Source organism: Pongo abelii, chromosome 1 (assembly GCF_028885655.2).
Source record: "Pongo abelii isolate AG06213 chromosome 1, NHGRI_mPonAbe1-v2.0_pri, whole genome shotgun sequence".
Classification (NCBI taxonomy): domain Eukaryota; kingdom Metazoa; phylum Chordata; class Mammalia; order Primates; family Hominidae; genus Pongo; species Pongo abelii.
In genome coordinates, this window is record NC_071985.2 from 64,605,105 (window position 1) to 64,625,923 (window position 20,819).

A 20,819-nucleotide genomic window follows, 5' to 3' on the forward strand; every position below is an offset into this window, starting at 1 on the left:
TATCTAAACATATGTAAACATAGGAAAGGTACAGTAAAAGATATGGTATTATAATCTTATGGGACTACTGTCATACATATTCCATTGTTGACCAAAATGTTGTAATGAAAGTGCTAAAAAAAAAAAAAAATGACAAAACTTTAGCTAGATTAAAAAAAAGGAGCAAATACGCAAATCAGAGATGAAAAAGGAGACATTACCACAGAAATACAAAGAATCATAAGAAACTATTATGAATAGCCATTAATGAATAACTATGGTAACAAGTTTGATAACACAGAAGAAACAGATAAATTCCTGGACACATACAATCTACCAGGATTCAATTATGAAGAAATAGAAAATCTGAACAAATCCATAACAAGTGAGGAAATTGAATCAGTAATAAAATTTTCCATCAGTGAAAATTCTGGAACCTGATGGCTTCATTGCTGAATTCTAACAAATATTTAAAGAAAAATTAATACCAATTTTCCTCAAACTATTCTAGAAAATTGAAGAAGCAGGAATACTTGCAAACTCATTATACGAGGCCAACATTACCAATTTCAAAACTAGACAAGGACATGGTAAGAAAATAAAACTACAGACCAATATCCTCGATAAACATAGGTACGAAAATTCTCAACAAGATACTAGCAAACTGAATCCAACCATACATTAAAAAGTTCACTATGATCAAGTGGGATCCAACTCAGGGATGCAAGAATGGTTCAAAATACACAAATCAATAAATGTGATAAACCACATTAACAGAATCAAAGACAAAAATGATAGGATCATTTCAATAGATGCAGAAAAACCATTTGACAAAATTCAACATCGCTTCATGATTAAAAACTCCCAAAAAATTAGATACAGAAGGAGCATACCTCAATGCAATAAATGCCATATATGACAAACCCATAGCTAACATCATATGGAAGGAACAAGAACACCCACTTTTACCACTTGTATTCAATATTGTACTGGAAGTCTTACAGCAATTAGGCAAGAAAAGGAAAGGAAGGGCATCCAAATTTGAAAGAAGGAAGTCAAATTATCCCTGTTCACAGACAACACCATCGTATATATGGAAAACCCTTAAGACTCCACCAAAAATCTCTTAGAGATAATAAATGAATTCAATAAAGTTGCAGGATACTAATCAACATACAAAAGTCAATAGCATTTCTATATGCTAATAGTGAACTATCTGAAAAAGAAAACAAGAAAACAATTCAATTTATAATAGCTACCCAAAAAGTAAACCTAATCAAGGAGGTGAAAGATCTTATGCTCTAAAACATGGATAAAAGAAATAGAAGGGGATACAATAAATGGAAAGATGGCTCACGTTCATGTATTGGAAGAATTAATATCATCAAAATGGTCATACTTTCCAAAGTGATCTACAGATTTAATGCAATCCCTATCAAAATTCCAGTGTCATTCTTCATAGAAACAAAAAAAAATCATAAATTTCACATGCCAAATTTGAATAGCCAAAGCAATCCCTGAGCAAAAAGAACAAAGCTGGAGGCATCACACTACCTGATTTCAAAATATATCACAAACAACCAAAAATTAACCAAGAAAAAAACAAACAACAAAATATACCACAAAGCTATAGTAACCAAAACAGCATGGTACTGGCTGGCATAAGACAGACACATAAACCAATGGAACAGAATAGAGAGCCCAGAAATAAATTAACATACCCAAAGCCATCTGATTTTGGACATGGGTACCAAGAACACACATTGGGAAAAAGCTTTTACACAGTGAAGGAAACAATAGAGTGAAAAGACAACCAAGAGAATGGGAGAAAATACATGCAAACTATACATCTCACAAGGGATTAATATCCAGAATATATAAGAAACTTAATTCAACAGCAAGAAAACAAGATAACCCAATTAAAAATGTGCAAAAGGATAAACAGCCTCCAGCTCCATCCATGTTTCTGCAAAGGACATGATCTCATTCTTTCTTATGGCACTTAATACTTCATGGTGTATACAGGGCATTATACTTAGCAAACTAACGCAGGAACAAAAAACCAAATACCGCACGTGCTCACTTATAAGTGGGAGCTAAATGATGAGAACACATGGACACATGGAGGGGAACAATGAACACTGGGGCCTATTGGAGGGTGGAAGGTGAGAGGAGGGAGAGGATCGGGAAAAACAATGGGTACTAGGCCTAATGCCTGGGTGATGAAATAATCTGTACAACAAACTCCCATGACACAAGTTTACCAATAAAATAAACTTGTACATGTATTCCTGAACTTAAAGTTTAAAAAATGGGCAAAAGATCTTAATATAAATTTTTCAAAGGAAGACATTTGAATGGCCACCAGGTATATAAAAAATGCTTGACATCACTAATCATCAGGGAAATGCAAATCAAAACCACATTGAGACACCACCTCACTCCAGTTAGAGTGGCTATTATCAAAAAGAAGAAAAGTGTTGGCCAGGTGCAGTGGCTCACATCTGTAATCCTTTGGGAAACCAAGGCAAGAGGACTGCTTAAGCCCAGGAGTTTGCAGGAGTTTGAGACCAACCTGGGCAACATAGTGGCATATCATCTCTATAAGAAATAAAAAAATCAAAAAAATGAGGTGAGAGGATCATTTGATCCCAGGAAGTCACTGCAGTGAGCCGTGATTGTACCACTGCACTACCACCTGGGTGACAGAGCGAGACCCTGCCTCAAAAAACCAACAAACAAAAAAACAAGTGTTGGCAACGATGTGCAGAAAAGGGAACACTTCATACACTGTTAGTGGGATTTGTAAATTAGTGGTGCCATTATGTAAAATAGTACAGAGGTTCCTCAAAAAATTAAAAACTGAACTACCATATGATCCAGCAATCCCATTACTGGGTATACATCCAAAGGAAATGAAATGAGTATGTCAAAGAGATGCCTGTGCTCCTGTGTCTGCTGTAGCACTATTTACAATAGTTTATCTCATAGAGGCAGAGTAGAACAGTGGTCACTAGAGAACGCAGAGGGGAGAATGAGGAGAGGTTGGTCAACATGTACAAAGTTACAATTAGATAGGTGGAATAAGTTCTGGTGTTGCATTGCATAGTAGGGTGACTGGCTCAAAGTAAAGTATTGCACATTACAAAATAGCTAGAAGAGAGGCTTTTGAATGTTTTTTTTGTTTTTTTTTGTTTGTTTGTTTGTTTTTGAGATGGAGTCTTGCTTTGTCACCCAGGCTGGAGTGCAGTGGCACAATCAGTTCACTGCAACCTCCACCTTCCAGATTCAAGCAATTCTCCTGCCTCAGCCTCCTGAGCAGCTGGGACGACAGGCACACGCCACCACGCCCGGCTTATTTTTGTACTTTTTTTTTTTCAGTAGGGATGGGGTTTTACCATGTTGGCCAGGCTGGTTTCAAACTACCGACCTCAAGTGATCCACTTACCTGTGCCTCCCAAAGTGCTGGGATTATGGGTGTGAGCCACCACGCCTGGCCTAAATGTTCTTATCACAAAGAAGATCATGATAAATGCATGAGCTGATGAATACCTCATGAAAAAATAGATGATAAATGCATTACAATAGCCAAGATATGAAATCAACCTAAGTGTCCAATAATGGATGAACGCATAAAGGAAATGTGGTATATATACACAATGGAATACTTTTCATCCATAAAAAAGAATGTTATTCTGTCATTTGTGACAACGTGGATAAACCTGGAGAATATCATGTTAAGTGAAAAAAACTTTTTTTTCACTTAACACTTAATATGCGTGAGGTATTCATCATGCTCACTAGCCTGATTTGATTATATATCACATATATCTATTGAAACGTCAAATTGTACATCAAATTGTACCCTGTAAATACGTACAATTATAATGTCAATTTAAAAAATAATTTAAAAAAAAATTCCCCCAAATTTAGTACCTGTTCTGATATATTGTAATCCAAACATTCTCTAGGATAGACCAGATTTCTTGATGCCTGCTGGGTTGGGGAAGATGAGAACTCGAGAAAACAGTGATTTCTTGATTATGAGACTTCTTCAATGAAGTACCTTCCTGCTTTTTAGTCACTGTGTTTTCTGAAGAATTTGGCTGAAGTTTTGTCTTGACCTGGGGAAATAAGAATTACATAAAATGCAGCTAGTTCTTCATTTGCAGAGGAGAAAAAGAGAATGGCAACTGTGCTTACAAATGTTCTAGCTTTCTGAGAAGTGGTGGCAATTCTTTTTCTTTTATTATGTACATAATATTCCCAGAAAAGCATCAGAGCTAGAAAAGATATTTTCCTTTTCCATTTAAATCAAACAATATTTCCAATCTACTTATAATGATTTGTTTAGCTAACATGCTAATGTCAATTTAAGAATACTGCTTGAACACTTCTACATATGCAGTATTGAAAGAGATAGAGGACCCCTAGAATACAAAGTATAGAGGTACAATCAAGCCTTGAAGCACCTTACAATCCAGTTTTAAGAAAATGTAAAGGGCTGCAAAGTGTTGTTTAAAAAAAAATCAAGATATAATTTAAACCTTAGGTTATGGGTAATGGTGAACCACTGAAGGTTTCTAACTTAGGCAGTGATATACTCAGAAGTGCACTCTAAGATAAACTAAAACAGAAAAAGGCGGAGGCAAGAAAACTGGTTAGAAAGTTACTGAAATAATCCAAGAGGAGAGTCCTGAGAACATGGATTAGCTATAAAAAGGCAGCAGAATGAAAAGAAAAATAAAATGCATGCAAGAAATATATAGACTTGGCCAAACACTAGATCCAGGGAGTGAGGGAGACCCTAAGACATTCTTTAACCTAGATGTGTTAGAAGAATGATACAAATAAATAGGAACTTAGGGTGGTCATAAATCTAGAACAGAGTGTGTGTGTGTGTGTGTGTGTCTGTGTGCACGCACACATGCACACTAAGTAAACTGAACCTTCTTGATTACTTCCCCAGAGGAATGTATACAGTTTTACTCAGTAAAAGTCAAACAAATACTTTGAAGCAATACGTCTCACATACATATACAGGAATTGATGGAAATACTATTTGATGTTCCACAATCACTGCAATTTTAAACATCACATTAACTTATGCATTGCTAATGAGGGACAATTCACTGAACATATCACATATTATAGTGTAGTAGCAATAAACTGTAGTGTGTATTTGTCTATGTTTCCAAATTTTATGGCCTCTTGTTGTAAAGCTAAGAAGAGAGGCTGCTTGCAAATAAGAATCCTCTTTGGATGAACAGAATATGTTTGTTTTTTAGGTATATGTTGAGTTTGAGGTATAAAAAGTTATCCGGGTAAAGATAGTTAGCAAGTAATTGGATATGTAGATCTGCAGCTTAAAAATACAGTTGAGAATCATTCTCATGGAGACAAGTCTTAGGAGATGAAATAGACAAACTGAAGGGGGAAAAGTAGGAACTAGCAAAAATAAGAGGGGAAGAATCAGTATGCAATAACAATAGAAGCCAAGGGAGTCAGGTTTCAGGAAAGAAAAGATAGACACCACCAAGTGCTGAAGAAGGACTGAGAAGAAGAATAAGAAAGAGAAAAGGGTAACTTTGATAATCAGAAAGCAAATGACAACCTACGGTTTCTTTCAGTGGAGTGTGGAGATAAAATTCTACTTGTAAAGGATTAAGGGGTAAGCGAGTGCTCTAGCCTTGTTCAGTTGGCAAAAAAAAAGAAAGAAAGAAAAGAAAAAAGAGACAAGAAAATAAAACAAAAAAAAAGAGTGCAAAAATGAAAACAATGGTTAGAAATTGCTTTTTTTTTTTTTTTTGAGACAGGGTCTCACTCTGTCACCCAGACTGGACTGCAGTAGTGTGATCTCAGCTCACTGCAACCTCTGCCTCTAGGACTCAGGTGATCTTTCCATCTCAACCCTCCCCAGTAGCTGGGACCAGAGATGCAAGCCAACAGGCCCAGCTAATTTTTGTTATTTGTTGTAGAGACAAGAGTTTCGCCATGTTGCCCAGGCTGGTTGGTTGCCCAGATTGGTTGTGGCTCAACCAATCTGCCCACCTTGGCCTTCCAAAGTGCTGGGATTACAGTCATTAAGCACCATGCCTGGCCATAAATTGCTCTTTTAAGAAGTTTGGTAGTTGATGGAAGGACAGTGCAGTAAATAGAATGGCCAATGAAAAGTACAGTATTTAAGAATGGAAAAGATCTAAACATAGTTTAAAGCACAGTAAAAGAGATAAATTACTGATTCCAGTTTTTTAAAAAATATATATCATGCGGAGGGAAAAAGGAAAAGTACCTGACAGAATGTACAAATTTTAACAATAAGTTTAAAAACTTAGTTTTTTGGTTTTGGCTGTACTATAAATATGCTTTGTAAACTTAAATAAAATCACTCCATTTCTCTAGGCTTAAGTTCCCTGTGATAAAATGATTATTTCAAAGGATTAGCTTCATGGATTGCTAATTTCATACATATTAAAAATTTTTTTTAAATAAAATTTCCAATACTATCAGTAGTAACAGTTAATATTTATTGAGCATTTGTTATGAACTTTCTCAGAATTTTCTATTTATTAGCTCATTTAATCCTAACAACTACCCTATGAAACAGATACTATGATGGTCCACATCTTATAATCAACAAAACTGAGGCATAGAAAGGTTAATTAACTCATCCAAAGTCACACAGATGATAAGAGGCATGAACAGGATTTGACCTTCAGCAGCAATCTGACTAGAATGAGGTTATGAGCTCTCTCCATCTGTAAAAGTAAATGTTACCCTTTTTTATCTTCTGGGGCAAGAAGAAAAATTAAAAAGATGATTCTTCCCATTTTTGCCTGTTTACCTTAAATTCTGAACTTAATGAATAGACATAAATGAAAAGACATTTTATCCTGAGATAATTTTCTATCACCAAATATATTTAAAATACAGCCCAGCATTTACCTAATGCCTCTTTTCTTTAGCTCTTAAATAGTAGTGTATACTACGCAAGTGGATTTCTTTATCAAATACTAAATAGCACTTTCTACATGCTAGACATTAAGGTCTCCACAAATATTAACTTGTTAATTCACGTGACAATTCTAAGGCCAGCATTATTATTACACTCATTTTACAAAAGAGAGAATTAAGGTCCAGAGAGTTTAATTAACTAGAGGTTAAAAACACCACAATTCAGGATCCTGAGGCATATAAGTCTAAAGCTTATTAATAAGATTGATTTTAATTACTCTATCATCTTAGCAAAAAGCAAGTCCTATTTTTTTTTAGTGGTTAGAAGGCCCATAAAATGAAAGTGCACATATCCTTTTCCTATTTCTCCCCTCTTATATGAAAATCTGGAAAAGGCAGGGCCCGACGGTTCATGCGTGTAATCGTAGCACTTTAGGAGGCTGTGGCAGGAGGACTGCTTGAGGCCAGGAGTTCAAGACCAACCTGGGCAACAAAGTGAGACCTAGTCTCTACAAAAAAATTTAAAAATTAGCTCAGCATTGTGGCACATGCCTGTGGTTCCAGCTATTCAGGAGGTTGAGGCTGGAGGATCATTTGACACGAGGTCAAGGTCACAGAGAGCTACGAGCTATGGTCACAACTCTGCACTCAGGCCTGCGCAACAAAGCAAGACCCTGTCTCTCAATAAAAAATCTGGAAAATGATAAAGTTAGTTTATTTCCATTTTAGTTTCTCAAAGCAATCAAATAATGAATATTCCTCTTTTCCTCATTTTCTACACTTAATAAATTAAGATTAGGTAGTTTTTACAGTTACTAGGAGATACTGTATCTTTGGAGGTAATCTATTTGTTCCTCAAGTTACTGAGACATGACCAAATATATGACATGTATCAAATCTAATACATTCTATAAAACAACTCCTGTTAAAAGTATATTTTAAAGCATCAGTCCCCAACCTTTTTGGCAACTGGGACTGGTTTCGTGGAAGATAATTTTTCCATGGACAGGTAACTGGGAGGATGGTTTCAGGATGATTCAAACACAGTCCATTTATTGTGCACTTTATTTCTATTATTATTACATTGTAATATATAATGAAATAATTGGCCAGGCGCGGTGGCTCACGTCTGTAATCCCAGAACTTTGGGAGGCCGAGGTGGGTGGATCACCTGAGGGCAGGAGTTCCAGACCAGCCTGGCCAACATGGTGAAACCCTGTCTCTACTAAAAATACAAAAATTAGCCAGGTGTGGTGGCACGTGCCTGTAATCCCAGCTACTTGGGAGGCTGAGGCAGGAGAATCACTCGAACCTGGGAGGTGGAGGTTGCAATAAGCTAGGATTGTGCCATGGTATTCCAGCCCTGGGCAACAACAGAGAAACTCTAGAGAGGAAGGGAGGAAGGGAGGAAGGGAGGGAGGGAAAAAGGGAGGGAGGGAAGGAATATACAACTCACCATAATGTAGAATCAGTGGGAGCCCTGACCTTACAGTCCCATCTGGGGTGATGGGAGACAGTGACAGATCATTAGGCATTAGATTCTCATAAGGAACATGCAACCCAGATCCCTTGTATGCACAGTTCACAATAGGGTTCATGCTCCTTTAAGAATCTAATCCCACTGCTGATCTGACAAAAGGTGGGGCTCAGTAATGTGAGTGATGGAGAGCAACTGTAAATACAGATTAAGTTTTGCTTGCTTGCCAGCTGCTCACCTCCTGCTATGCCAATACCAGTCATGGCCCAGGGGTTGGGGACCCCTGTTTTAAAGGACTATACTAAATCATAAAGTTCTTGGTTTATTCAGACAATGAATTGTTTCTAACACAAAAATAAAGGTGCAACACTTCAGAGTTCTAATCCTGGAAACAGCATGGACGGTTTCAAGTAATCACACTAAAGCCAAGTGTTGAGGGGAAAGCACTATGAGGATGCTAGATTCTTTGCTACTCGCCTTCATAAATCTCTTGCTAACGTAGCAAATGAAACTTAAGATCCAGAAATAAATAATTTATTAACAAGTCAATGGTTTTTTTTTTTTTTTTTTTTTTGAAATGGAGTCTCGCTCTGTCTCCCAGGCTGGAGTGCAGTGGCACGATCTCAGCTCACTGCAACCTCTGCCTCCTGGGTTCAGGCAATTCTCCTGCCTCATACTCCTGAGTAGCTGGGACTACAGGTGTGTGCCACCATGCCTGGCTAATTTTTGTATTTTTAGTAGAGACAGGGTTTTGCCATGTTGGCCAGGCTGGTCTTGAACTGCCGCCCTCAGGTGATCCACCCAACTCAGCCTCCCAAAGTGCTGGGATTACAGGTATGAACCACCATGCCCAGTCAAGTCAATAGTTTTAAGTATGCAATGGGCAACATATACGCAGTAGGCATATCATTATCTGACAAACAACACAAAATTTTAACATCATATTTTCATGGTACCTCCCATCTGTAGGTTTTTATCAATGAAGAGGGTTAAAAACTTCACATTATTATTTTTATTTCAATGAATCCTAAATTTTGTTTTATTCTCAATAATCTTAATTAAAAGACTGTTAAGACTTTAAGTATCCTGCACTTTCCATCTGTTCACTACATTTTGTTCACTAAGGTATGATTTAGGACTCAATTTTGTGACGGGAAAGGAGAACACATCTTTTCCAACACAATCAAGGTACAATACTCATGCTATAACCCTCTAAATCCCTAGGCCCATTTTTTCCTACTAATAGTTCTAAAAATCACACTTGCCATTAAAAAAATAAACCTACCAATGTTTTGGTCATCTCAAACCAAAAGATCATTTCACTCCTTAAATAAATTCTTTCCTCAAGAATAATCACATATTTCCACTCAGTTTATTTAAAAAGCTGCTTCCTTTACTCCATGAGGTAAGTATTCTCTTAAGCAAGGAAGTGCTTTCCTCATCAACTATGATTAATGTTAGTATCATCTAATCCTTTGATTACTTCATACGTAGGGGACCTGACTATGAAAAATCAATGAGAAAAACCTGGACAATTCAGTTCCTCAGAGAAAAAAGAGAACATAATATCTATACTGGATAAAAGTTCCATTAATATCTCTTTTAGTAGTAGTGATAACTGAGGTTTTTTGAGCTGTTTATGTTACATAAAACTCTCAGATTTTTCTAGACTTGAAATTAGAGGCCAGGCACAGTACCTCACACCTGTATTCTCAACACTTTGGGAGGCTGAGGCAGGAGGATTGCTTGAGTCCAGGAGTCAAGACCAGCCTAGGTATTAGGGCATAACTCCGCCTCTACAAAAAATATGAACAATTAGCCAGGTGTGGTGGCGCCATGCCTGTAGACCCAGCTATTCACGGGGCTGACGTGGGAGAATCACTTAAGCCCAGTAGGTGGAGGTTGCAATGAGCCCTGATCATGCCAGGGTGACAGAGTAAAACCCTGTGTCAAAAAAATAAAAAATAAAAAATTAGAAGACTGTATTACTGGGTACAAAAATTAGAGAGTTAAGTTTAAAAGATAAAAAGGCATCAGCTAAGATGGCTGCATAAGAATTACATGAAACTTGTTAAAAACTTCACAAATTGGCAAAGTTTGGATAAGGTTCACAGATAACTATTGTATCAATGTTAATTTCATGATTAATTATACTGTAGTTACATAGGATATCCCTATTTTTAGAAAATACATATGGAAATATCTTGGGGAAAAAGAGCACCTAGGGGAAAAAGGGCATCCTATCTGCAACATACTATCAAATAGCTCAGAAAAAAATATGAATAGGTAGACAGATGGACAGATAGACAGGTGGGTAGACAGAGAAAGAAAACAATAAAGCAAATGTGACAAAATATTAACATTTGGAGAATCAGGGTAAATAATATATATGGGAATTCTTTGTACTGCTCTTGTAACCATTTTATAAGTTTGAAATTATTTCAAAATAAAAAGTAAAACAAGGACAACAACATTACCAAGTAACACTGTCAAAAAATAGATTCAGTAGGGTTTCAGAAAGTCTTGACATCTGTATGTTTAAAACAGTTTCCTAGGTATTTTTGATGTGAGATCCTAGGTATTTATATGTGAGATCCACTGGCCTAGGGCACTGTAAATGAACAGTCAAATAGCATGCATAGCTTTCTTCCATCCATAAGTGAAGATAATATAAAATAAGAACAACTGCTGTGACACTGCTTCCATAAAAGGAGGTATGGGTTTTATAACTTGTAAGAGTTGCTTACTCTCTATTCAATTCACTTAACATTTACTTAACGCCTTTAGTATGTTAGAATAAGTTAGAATTAAATTATCCTTTACCTACTGTTGTCTGCTAAACGCATTTTCAGAACATATATAATTAGCTACTCCAACTGGCATTCCAAAGGCATCTTACCTCTAAAAATGTCTGAAGGAGGCTGTTTACTTGAGCAAAGGTCTGTGGAAGAATACCATCATAATTTGACCTTGTACTGAAAGCATGTAACAAACTTCTAGAATCCTGAAGCAAGAATTTGACTGTTGTAAAATCCACTACCTTATTAGCTGGTAACAGAAAATTAAGACAGAAAAATATGGAAGAATGAGTATACATCATAAAAATGTCTTTGGAACACTAATACTAATTTTGAAATTTAAGAAGAGTATACATTTACACCTATATGCCACTCCTAAGTTATCCCTCTGGTACAAAAAGCAATAATTAAATAGATTTAGTTATAGATAAAGTCCTTTGAGTTGATTCTGGTATTCTGAATTCAGATTTCAGGAGTTCTCTCAGCACGGTCAACTTCAAAGTAAAAGTAAAGTTAAAGAATATTACACTCCCCAGAAAAAAGAGAAAATCACCAAAGAAACAAGTCAAACCACAGATTTCAATGCTGAGGTGATTTCACGTAAGAGTACTATGGAGAGATCAGAAGAGTCAGACTACACTGGTAAGAATGTCAGTTATATATGGTACCTCTCATCATCACCTCAGCTATCTACATAGTGATTTATCTTCAACTCCATTACATGAAACTTAATACTATGTTTATTGAAAACTATGAGTTACCTCTATATGTACAACACAACTTCAGGAGAGAAAAAAAGTTTGGGCAACAGTGAGAAGCAAAAGAAGCCTGCAGAATTTTTTTCCTGTAAATTAAAAGTGAGAAAATCTACAAACAATAATTTAAAGGTATAACAATTTTACCTCAAGGAACTAAAACTAATTACATTAACTTCTCAAACTAGTTGGGAAAGCTGGTGACAATAATTTCCAAAATTTCAAAAGTTATAAACAATAAAATTAAGTAACTAATGTCATAAAACTCAGACAAGAAAAAATTATTTCCATTATTAAAGCAGAATGCTACCTAACAGTTTTCAAAATAACCATGCTATACTGTTGTTTACTTTTTGTTTTAATGTTCACAGTTTCAGAGACTCTATTGTATTCTGAAACATCAGCATGGCTGTTCAATGGCACTATGAGTTTAAAAAACAATGAGTTCCTCTGTATCACTTACACAAGAACTTGCTTGTGAAATCCTGAAGGGTCAAGTGAAATAAAAACTATATCTTAATAATTAATTCCACAACATTCAGAAACTCTAATCTAATGTAATGGTTATAGCCAAGCCTCTGGTTTCTCCTTTATCCAAAAATATAAAAAATAATAATAAAGCAAGCCAATGTATTTCCTTACAGGAAAACTTTCATTTCTTTTTAAAGCCAATGACTAGTTTAAATTCCTGTGGGTAATAAGAGATGCTACACACAGGACAGACTGTAGATGTGATGAACTACATAAATCCCGAGGAAGATATAATTGGACACAATTTCTTTAAAGGGTGCTTTTCCAATGTAACGTATGTTTAATGAGGCTTACATATATGAATTAATCATTTTATTTCTGTCTTACAAAAGTTCCTAAGATTACGAGGAAAAGGGTAATAACAATAATAAATCCAGTATACAGACACAACAAAAAAAGAAATCTACATGAATGAAACAGTCTAATGCTTATATAAGGCCAATAATTATTTAAAGCTAATATGGGTAACAAAGTCATAAAAGTTACTAGTCATTTTCCACACAATTTTCTATGAACTAATCTAAGGATACATGCTTGGTATTCTGAAGTTAAACAAATATATAATTCAACAGCTGAAGGTATTATTAAAAGATAGTATACAAGAACATAAACTGTGATTTTTCTCATTCAAAATCATCTTAGAGCAAGAAGTACTTTTTTTTTTTTTTTTTTTTTTTGAGACAGAGTTTCACTCTTGTTGCCCAGGCTGGAGTGCAATGGCGCAATCTTGGCTCACTGCAACCTCCACCTCCCGGGTTCAAGTGATTCTCCTCTCTCAGCCTCCCGAGTAGCTGGGATTATAGTTACCCACCACCATGCCCAGCTAATTTTTCTGGATTTTTAGTAAAGACAGGGTTTCACCATGTTGGCCACGCTGGCAATGAACTCCTGGCAAGAGGTACTTTTATACTCCCATGACATATTCTTCATAACTCATTAAACGTTAGGCATCAGATTCTTCGAGGTCAAAGACCAATAAACTATAATGATCACAAAACTGATTTTTCAGCAGAAGATACAGTCATCACATCTTCACTTCTCTCCTTAACGTCAGTTAGAGCTGCCACCTACCACCTCTCAGCTGCGTCTAAGAGCAGACGCCCCTGCCAGGAAAAACAGATGGAAGATGGCAACTAGACCCCTCATTTTTTACACTAACTTTGAGATCACACATAGTTTATGGACTTTCTCTTTTAAAAGATCAACTAAATTATGACCCTGGTAAAAGATATGAAAAAAGGTTCTATATGATTTTTTTTTATTTTTTTATTTTATTATTATTACACTTTAAGTTTTAGGGTACATGTGCACAATGTGCAGGTTTGTTACATATGTATACATGTGCCATGTTGGTGTGCTGCATCCATTAACTCGTCATTTAACATTAGGTATATCTCCTAATGCTATCCCTCCCCCCTCCCCCCACCCCAAAACAGTCCCTGGAGTGTGATGTTCCCCTTCCTGTGTCCATGTGTTCTCATTGTTCAATTCCCACCTATGAGTGAGAACATGCAGTGTTTGGTTTTCTGTCCTTGTGATAGTTTGCTCAGAATGACGGTTTCCAGCTTCATCCATGTCCCTGCAAAGGACATGAACTCATCCTTTTTTATGGCTGCATAGTATTCCATGGTGTATATGTGCCACATTTTCTTAATCCAGTCTATCGTTGTTGGACATTTGGGTTGGTTTCAAGTCTTTGCTATTGTGAATAGTGCCACAATAAACATACATGTGCATGTGTCTTTATAGCAGCATAATTTATAGTCCTTTGGGTATATACCCAGTAATGGGATTGCTGGGTCAAATGGTATTTCTAGTTCTAGATCCCTGAGGAATCGCCACACTGACTTCCACAATGGTTGAACTAGTTTACAGTCCCACCAACAGTGTAAAAGTGTTCCTATTTCTCCACATCCTCTCCAGCACCTGCTGTTTATAAAACTGCTTTGGAGAGATGTCCAATATGTTGTTCCATGTCCTTCATATAATCATATCCCTAATAAACAACTTCTACAACTGAAGGCAATGACAGGAAAGTGCCATTCCTTAAAAAATTGGTAACTTATAAAAATAGATATTTGGATGGTTGTAGATGTGTGGTGTTATTTCTGAGGCCTCTGTTCAGTTCCACTGGTCTATATATCTGTTTTAGTACCAGTATCATGCTGTTTTTGTTACTGTAGCCTTGTAGTATAGTTTGAAGTCAGGCAGTGTGATGCTTCCAGTTTTGTTCATTTTGCTTAGGATTGTCTTGGCTATGTGGGCTCTTTTTTGGTTCCATATGAAATTTAAAGTAGTTTTTTCCAATTCTGTGAAGAAAGTCAATGGTAGCTTGATAAGGATAGCACTGAATCTATAAATTACTTTGGGCAGTATGGCCATTTTCACTATATTGATTCTTCCTATCCAGGAGCATGGAATGTTTTTCCATTTGTTTGTGTCCTCTCTTACTTCCTTGAGCTGTGGTTTGTAGTTCTTGAAGAGGACCTTCACATCCCTTTTAAGTTGTATTCCTAGGTATTTTATTGTCTTTGTAGCAATTGTGAATGGGAGTTCATGCATGACTTGGCTCTCTGTTTGTCTGTTCTTGGTTTATTGGAATGCTTGTGATTTTTGCACATTGATTTTGTATCCTGAGACTTTGCTGAAGTTGCTTATCAGCTTAAGGAGATTTTGGGATGAGATGATGGGGTTTTCTAAATATCAATCATGTCATCTGCAACAGAGACAATTTGACTTCCCCTTTTCCTAACTGAATACACTTTATTTATTTCTCTTGTCTGACTGCCCTGGCCAGAACTTCCAATACTATGTTCAATAGGAGTGGTGAGAGAGGGCATCCTTGTCCTGTGCTGGTTTTCAAAGGGAATGCTTCCATCTTTTGCCCATTCAGTATGATATTGGCTGTGGGTATGTCACAGCTTAAGAGCTATTTATTTATTTTGAGATACGTTCCATCAATACCTAGTTTCTTGAGAGTTTTTAGCTTGAAGGGCTGTTGAATTTTGTCCAAGTAAATGGTGTTAGGAAAACTGGCTAACCATATGCAGAAAGCTGAAACTGGATTCCTTCCTTACACCTTATACAAAAATTAACTCAAGATGAATTAAAGACGTAAACATAACACCTAAAACCATAAAAACCCTAGAAGAAAACCTAGACAATACCATTCAGGGCATAGGCATGGGCAAAGACTTCATGACTAAAACACCAAAAGTAATGGCAGCAAAAGCCAAAATTGACAAATGGGATCTAATTAAACTAAAGTGTTTCTGCACAACAAAAGAAACTATCATCAGAGTGAACAGGCAACCTACAGCATGGGAGAAAATTTTTGCAATCTGTCAATCTGACAAACCCCTAATATCCAGAATCAACAAAGAACTTAAATAGATTTACAAGAAAAAAACAACCCCATCAAAAAGTGGGCGAGGGATATGAACAGACACTTCTCAAAAGAAGACATTTATGCAGCCAACAAACATATGAAAGAAAGCTCATCATCAATGGTCATTAGAGAAATGCAAATCAAAAGCACAATGAGATACCATCTCATGCCAGTTAGAATGGCAATAATTAAAAAGTCAAGAAACAACAGATGCTGGAGAGGATGTGGAGAAATAGGAATGCTTTTACACTGCTGGTGGGAGTGTTAATTAGTTCAACCATTGTGGAAGACAGTGTGGTGATTCCTCAAGGATCTAGAACTAGAAATACCATTTGACCCAGCAATCCCATTACTGGGTATATATCCAAAGGATTATAAATCATTCTACCATAAAGGCATATGCACATGTATGTTTACTGCGGTACTGTTCACAATAGCAAAGACTTGGAACCAGCCCAAATGCCCTTCAATGATAGAGTAGATAAAGAAAATGTGGCACATATACACCATGGAATACTATGCAGCCATAAAAAAGGATGAATTCATCTCCTTTGCAGGGACATGGATGAAGGTAGAAACCACCATTCTCAGCAAACTAACACAAGAACAGAAAATCAAACACCACATGTTCTCACTCATATGTGGGAGCTGAACAATGAGAACACATGGACACAGGGAGGGGAACATCACACACGGGGGCCTGTCAGGGGGTGGGGGACTAGAGAAGGGATAGCATTAGGAGAAATACCTAATGTAGATGATGGGTTGATGGGTGCAGCAAACTCCCATGGAACGTGTATACCTATGTAACAAACCTGCACGTTCTAAACATGTACCCCAGAGCTTAACGTATAATAATAAATAAATAAATAAATAAATAAGAAATTGGAGCCAGGATAGCACGAAGGAGGGGAGCTCATGCTTGCATTTCTGAGATAACAACAGTCTCAAGGATTTTCTAAAAAAATCCCACAAGAAAGTCTTCCATGTCCTTCATGAATCTCATGCTTTTCATGATCCACGTCTTGCATGTATGCACATATTTCTAAACCGGGTTTATCACTAGACATTCTTTAGGACTACAGCAGTTCAGATAAGACGCTCTTGAAAAAACGTTTGCCCAGTAACAGTGTCTCCACCAATGAACTAATGCCAACTCTGGCTTTGAGCCTCAGGCACCAATAAACTCTGTTTTTAAGCAGCTTGTATGAACTTCTTTTTGCCAATAAAAGCTTTCCCTTACTCTCTCCTCTTCAGGTGCACCTGCGGCTTGCCATAGCTATGCATCCTAGATTAGAATCCTTTTTCCTTACTCCTGAGTAAATTCATCATGTTAGGAGATCAAAAAAAAAAAGATATTCATCGAACATCTACCATGGATGAGACATAAGGAAATGACTAGGTGCTTTAAATCCCCTAGGGGAAATATTTATTTATTGACTTACTTTATTTATGGTTGACACATAATAATTGTACATATTTATGGAGTACAATGTGATGTTTTGACATATGTATAAATTGTTTAACAATTAAATCAGGGTAATTAGCATATCTATGACCTTAAGCATTTATCATTTCTTTGTGATAAGAATATTCTCTTACAGCTATTTTGAAATACACAATATGTAACTGTTAATTCTCACAATGCAGCAGAACACCAGAACTTATTCCTCCTATCTAACTGCAGCTTTTTATATTGCTCAATCTCTTACCATCCCCTACCACTGCACCTTCCCCATCCTCTGGTAATCACTATTCTACCCTTTACTCCTCTGAGAACAACTCATTTTCAAAGAGTTTACGCTTCAAGGAAAAGACAGAGAATAAGGTACAGCTATCATAGAATATGCATTTTTTTTCCTTTTTGTCCTAGCTTCTATGAAGATTTTAAGGTTAAAATCTGGGCTCAAGTGCTGCAATAATGATTTGCATATGATTCACGATTAATCATCTCCTATTCTTCATTATCTGGCCTTGGTGCCTTTAATAATTTAATTATTTAATGGCCCTCTTGTACTCAGGTTGTTATAAGGCATCACAGTTATGTTTCAGAAGTACGCTGGATATAATTAATATATGAAATAGTAAACACATCACTTCACGTGAGGAGTCTGAAAAAAGCAAAGTACCAACTGAACCTTTAATAATAATCACACTTTGCTTTTTTATATTATATATATGTTTTTTTGAGACAGGATCTTATTCTGTTGCCCAGGCCAGAGTGCAGTGGTACCATCTTGGCTCACTGCAACCTCTACCTCTCAGGCTCAGATGATCCTCTCACCTCAGCCTCCCAAGTAGCTGGGTCTACAGGCATGCACCACCACACCTGACCAACTTTTGTATTTTTCGTAGAAGGGGAGTTTTGCCATGTTGCCCAGGCTGGCCTTGAACTCCTGGGGTCAAGCAATCCACCCACCTTGGCCTCCCAAAGTGCTGAGATTACACGCATGAGCCACCATGCCCAGTCTTTGCCTTTTAAAGGCATAACAAGATAAATCTAGTTATTTGAACAAGTCACTTACTGTTTCAAGACTAGTTTCCTTGATCATAAAATATAGGCTTTAATAACATTAGATCAGTTTTTCTCACATTTTTTTCCTCACAACAGATAAACTTTTTTCAAAGTCCTATATAGAATCTCCATAAATAAAGAAATTTTTAAAAGCTGCTCTGGCTAAAGTTGGGGTTGAGGGCCAAAGGCACCACCTACTGGGCTCCCCTTCAATCTTTCCATCACCCATCTGTGGCAGCAGAGGCACTTCAAGAAGCCAAAAGTTCTGCTCAATATAGTTTAAAAACCAACTAAGTTGTTCACTGTGGTCTCTTCCAGTTCTAAAATTCACTATACATGAAAGCCAAACGTTTCCTGTTCCTTATCCATATAGTTTAAATAGAAACCTTGACACACTATTCTGAAAATTAGTACACGAAATGTGCTCAAAGTTTGTGTTAAACACTGTAAGAAACGAAAAAAGTCTAATTAATTCTACTGGTGTATCTGAACAGACTGTAAAACATGGTTTTAAAAGTTTTCAAAGTAAACATCATCAAAAATTATATATTCACAATATTTTGAAATATCAACAATACCATTTACCGTCACAAGCTCTATGAGCTGCATCTATTCATCTAGTTTCCACAAATACATAGCTCTATGAGCTGCATCTGTTCATCCAGTTTCCACAAATACCTTTATAAATTAGAAGTATAAATGATTAAGAACTAATTAACAAATTCTTCATTAATTTATCTTCACATCCCAGGGAATATATCTGCTAGTCTGATATACAACACTGCTAAATACAACACTGCTAAAGAGAAAAATAAAAGCTTCATACCTTTACAGAGATTTTTGTATAGGCTCTCAATAGTTACAAGCAAGTTCTTTTCCATAACTAATCCAAATACAGCCAACCAATGTTTTTTAAAGCACTGTAGTAAATGTAGTAGAGTCCATGGTGGTTTCAGGTACAGGATCTAAAGAGTATGTAGAAAAAAATTAACATCTCTAGATTTATTATTCCTATTATTAAAAAGTACCTATTTAGGAATTCCTACATATATTTCTGAGCAAAATATAATTAGTTGGATTCTTTTTAAATTAAAAGATGTAAAGTCAATCATAACATTAAAATGCTAATTCCATTGCAAATTGCTTTTGTAAAACTCACATTAGTATTAATCTTAATAGTTTCAGAAACTGTGCAAAAAAGAAAAACATAGATCTAATCAGAGGAATAATTTTATCAGCTAAGGTCCTTCAATCTACTTGTCAACACAGTCATCGCTATAAGAAAATTAATCTAATTATTTCATGTAACTGGGTGAAAATCCATATAGAAAAAAGATGTTTGGTGGCTCACGCCTGTAATCCTAGCACTTTGGGAGGCCGACATGGGCGTATCACAAGGTCAGGAGTTCGAGACCAGCCTGGCCAACACGGTGAAACCCCGTAACTACTAAAAATGCAAAAATTAGCTGGGCGTGGTGGCAGACACTGTATTCCCAGCTACTTGGGAAGTTGAGACAGGAGAATCGCTTGAAACCGGAAGGAGAAGGTTGCAGTGCGCCGAGATCACGCGACTGCACTCCAGCCAAACTCCATCTCAAAAAAAAAAAAAAAAAAGAAGAAAAAAGATGTCAGTGATCACTGTCACTTGCTACACTCTTGCAGAGACATGCCTATTAAAAACATTGATCATTTAATTCTATAAGATGTCAGCACTTCCTTTTCTGAATCATTCACATATATACAATTACTTTCCTTAACTCTACTACGAGATATCAACACTCCTAGTATCTTCTGATGATTCATCATCATTTTGGTTCAACTTTGTCAATATAATCAAGTAGCAAATGCACCGTTCTGGCAAATATTAGAATCTCACTGAACAGCTGGAATAGATACAAGCTATGATTGATGCGAAATCATGTTTCTCCTAGCTATAAATGCTCACACCTATAATTCCAGCACCATGGGAGGCCGAAACAGAAGGATCACTTGAGGTCAGGAGTTCGAGACCAGCCTGACCAACATGGAGAAACCTCGTCTCTAATAAAAATACAAAAATTAGCTGGGCATGGCGTCACATGCCTGTAATCCCAGCTGCTTGCGGGGCTGAGGCAGGAGAATCACTTGAATCTGGGAGGCGGAGGTTGCAGTGAGCCAAGATCATGCCATTGCACTCAAGCCTGGGCAACAAGAGCGAGACACCGTCTCAAAACAAAACAAAAACAAAATAAAAAAACACTGAACTTTTGAAACCATTATTATTAGAGTTTTACTGATTGTTAAAAAGGTGTGAATCCAAAGAAAATTCAAAATATCTTACTAACACAATCAACTTATACTCTGATGCTTACACATTTACATGGCACAAGCAAAAATATATACTTCTTTTTCTGCATACATATTGCTAGGGAGATTCCCTATA

At 36.5% G+C, this 20,819-nt stretch overlaps 1 protein-coding gene and 1 pseudogene across 22 annotated transcripts in view; both read right to left on the reverse strand.

The window, feature by feature from the left end:
* Window positions 1–20,819, reverse strand: part of SWT1 (SWT1 RNA endoribonuclease homolog) — a 130,685-nt gene that overhangs the window by 62,792 nt on the left and 47,074 nt on the right. For all 22 annotated transcript variants that reach the window (XR_010137497.1, XR_010137495.1, XR_010137494.1 and 19 more), the window contains 3 exons: window positions 19,224–19,362; window positions 11,310–11,458; window positions 3,916–4,103 (listed from right to left, as the gene is read on the reverse strand). Coding sequence is in view for 16 of the 22 variants with exons in the window: in XM_009240090.4 (XP_009238365.2) it covers window positions 3,916–4,103; window positions 11,310–11,458; window positions 19,224–19,362 (476 nt within the window). In the remaining 6 variants the exon portion in view is untranslated. The remainder of the gene's footprint in view (window positions 1–3,915; window positions 4,104–11,309; window positions 11,459–19,223; window positions 19,363–20,819) is intronic.
* On the reverse strand, window positions 4,353–8,673 carry LOC129060580 (UPF0764 protein C16orf89-like; annotated as a pseudogene).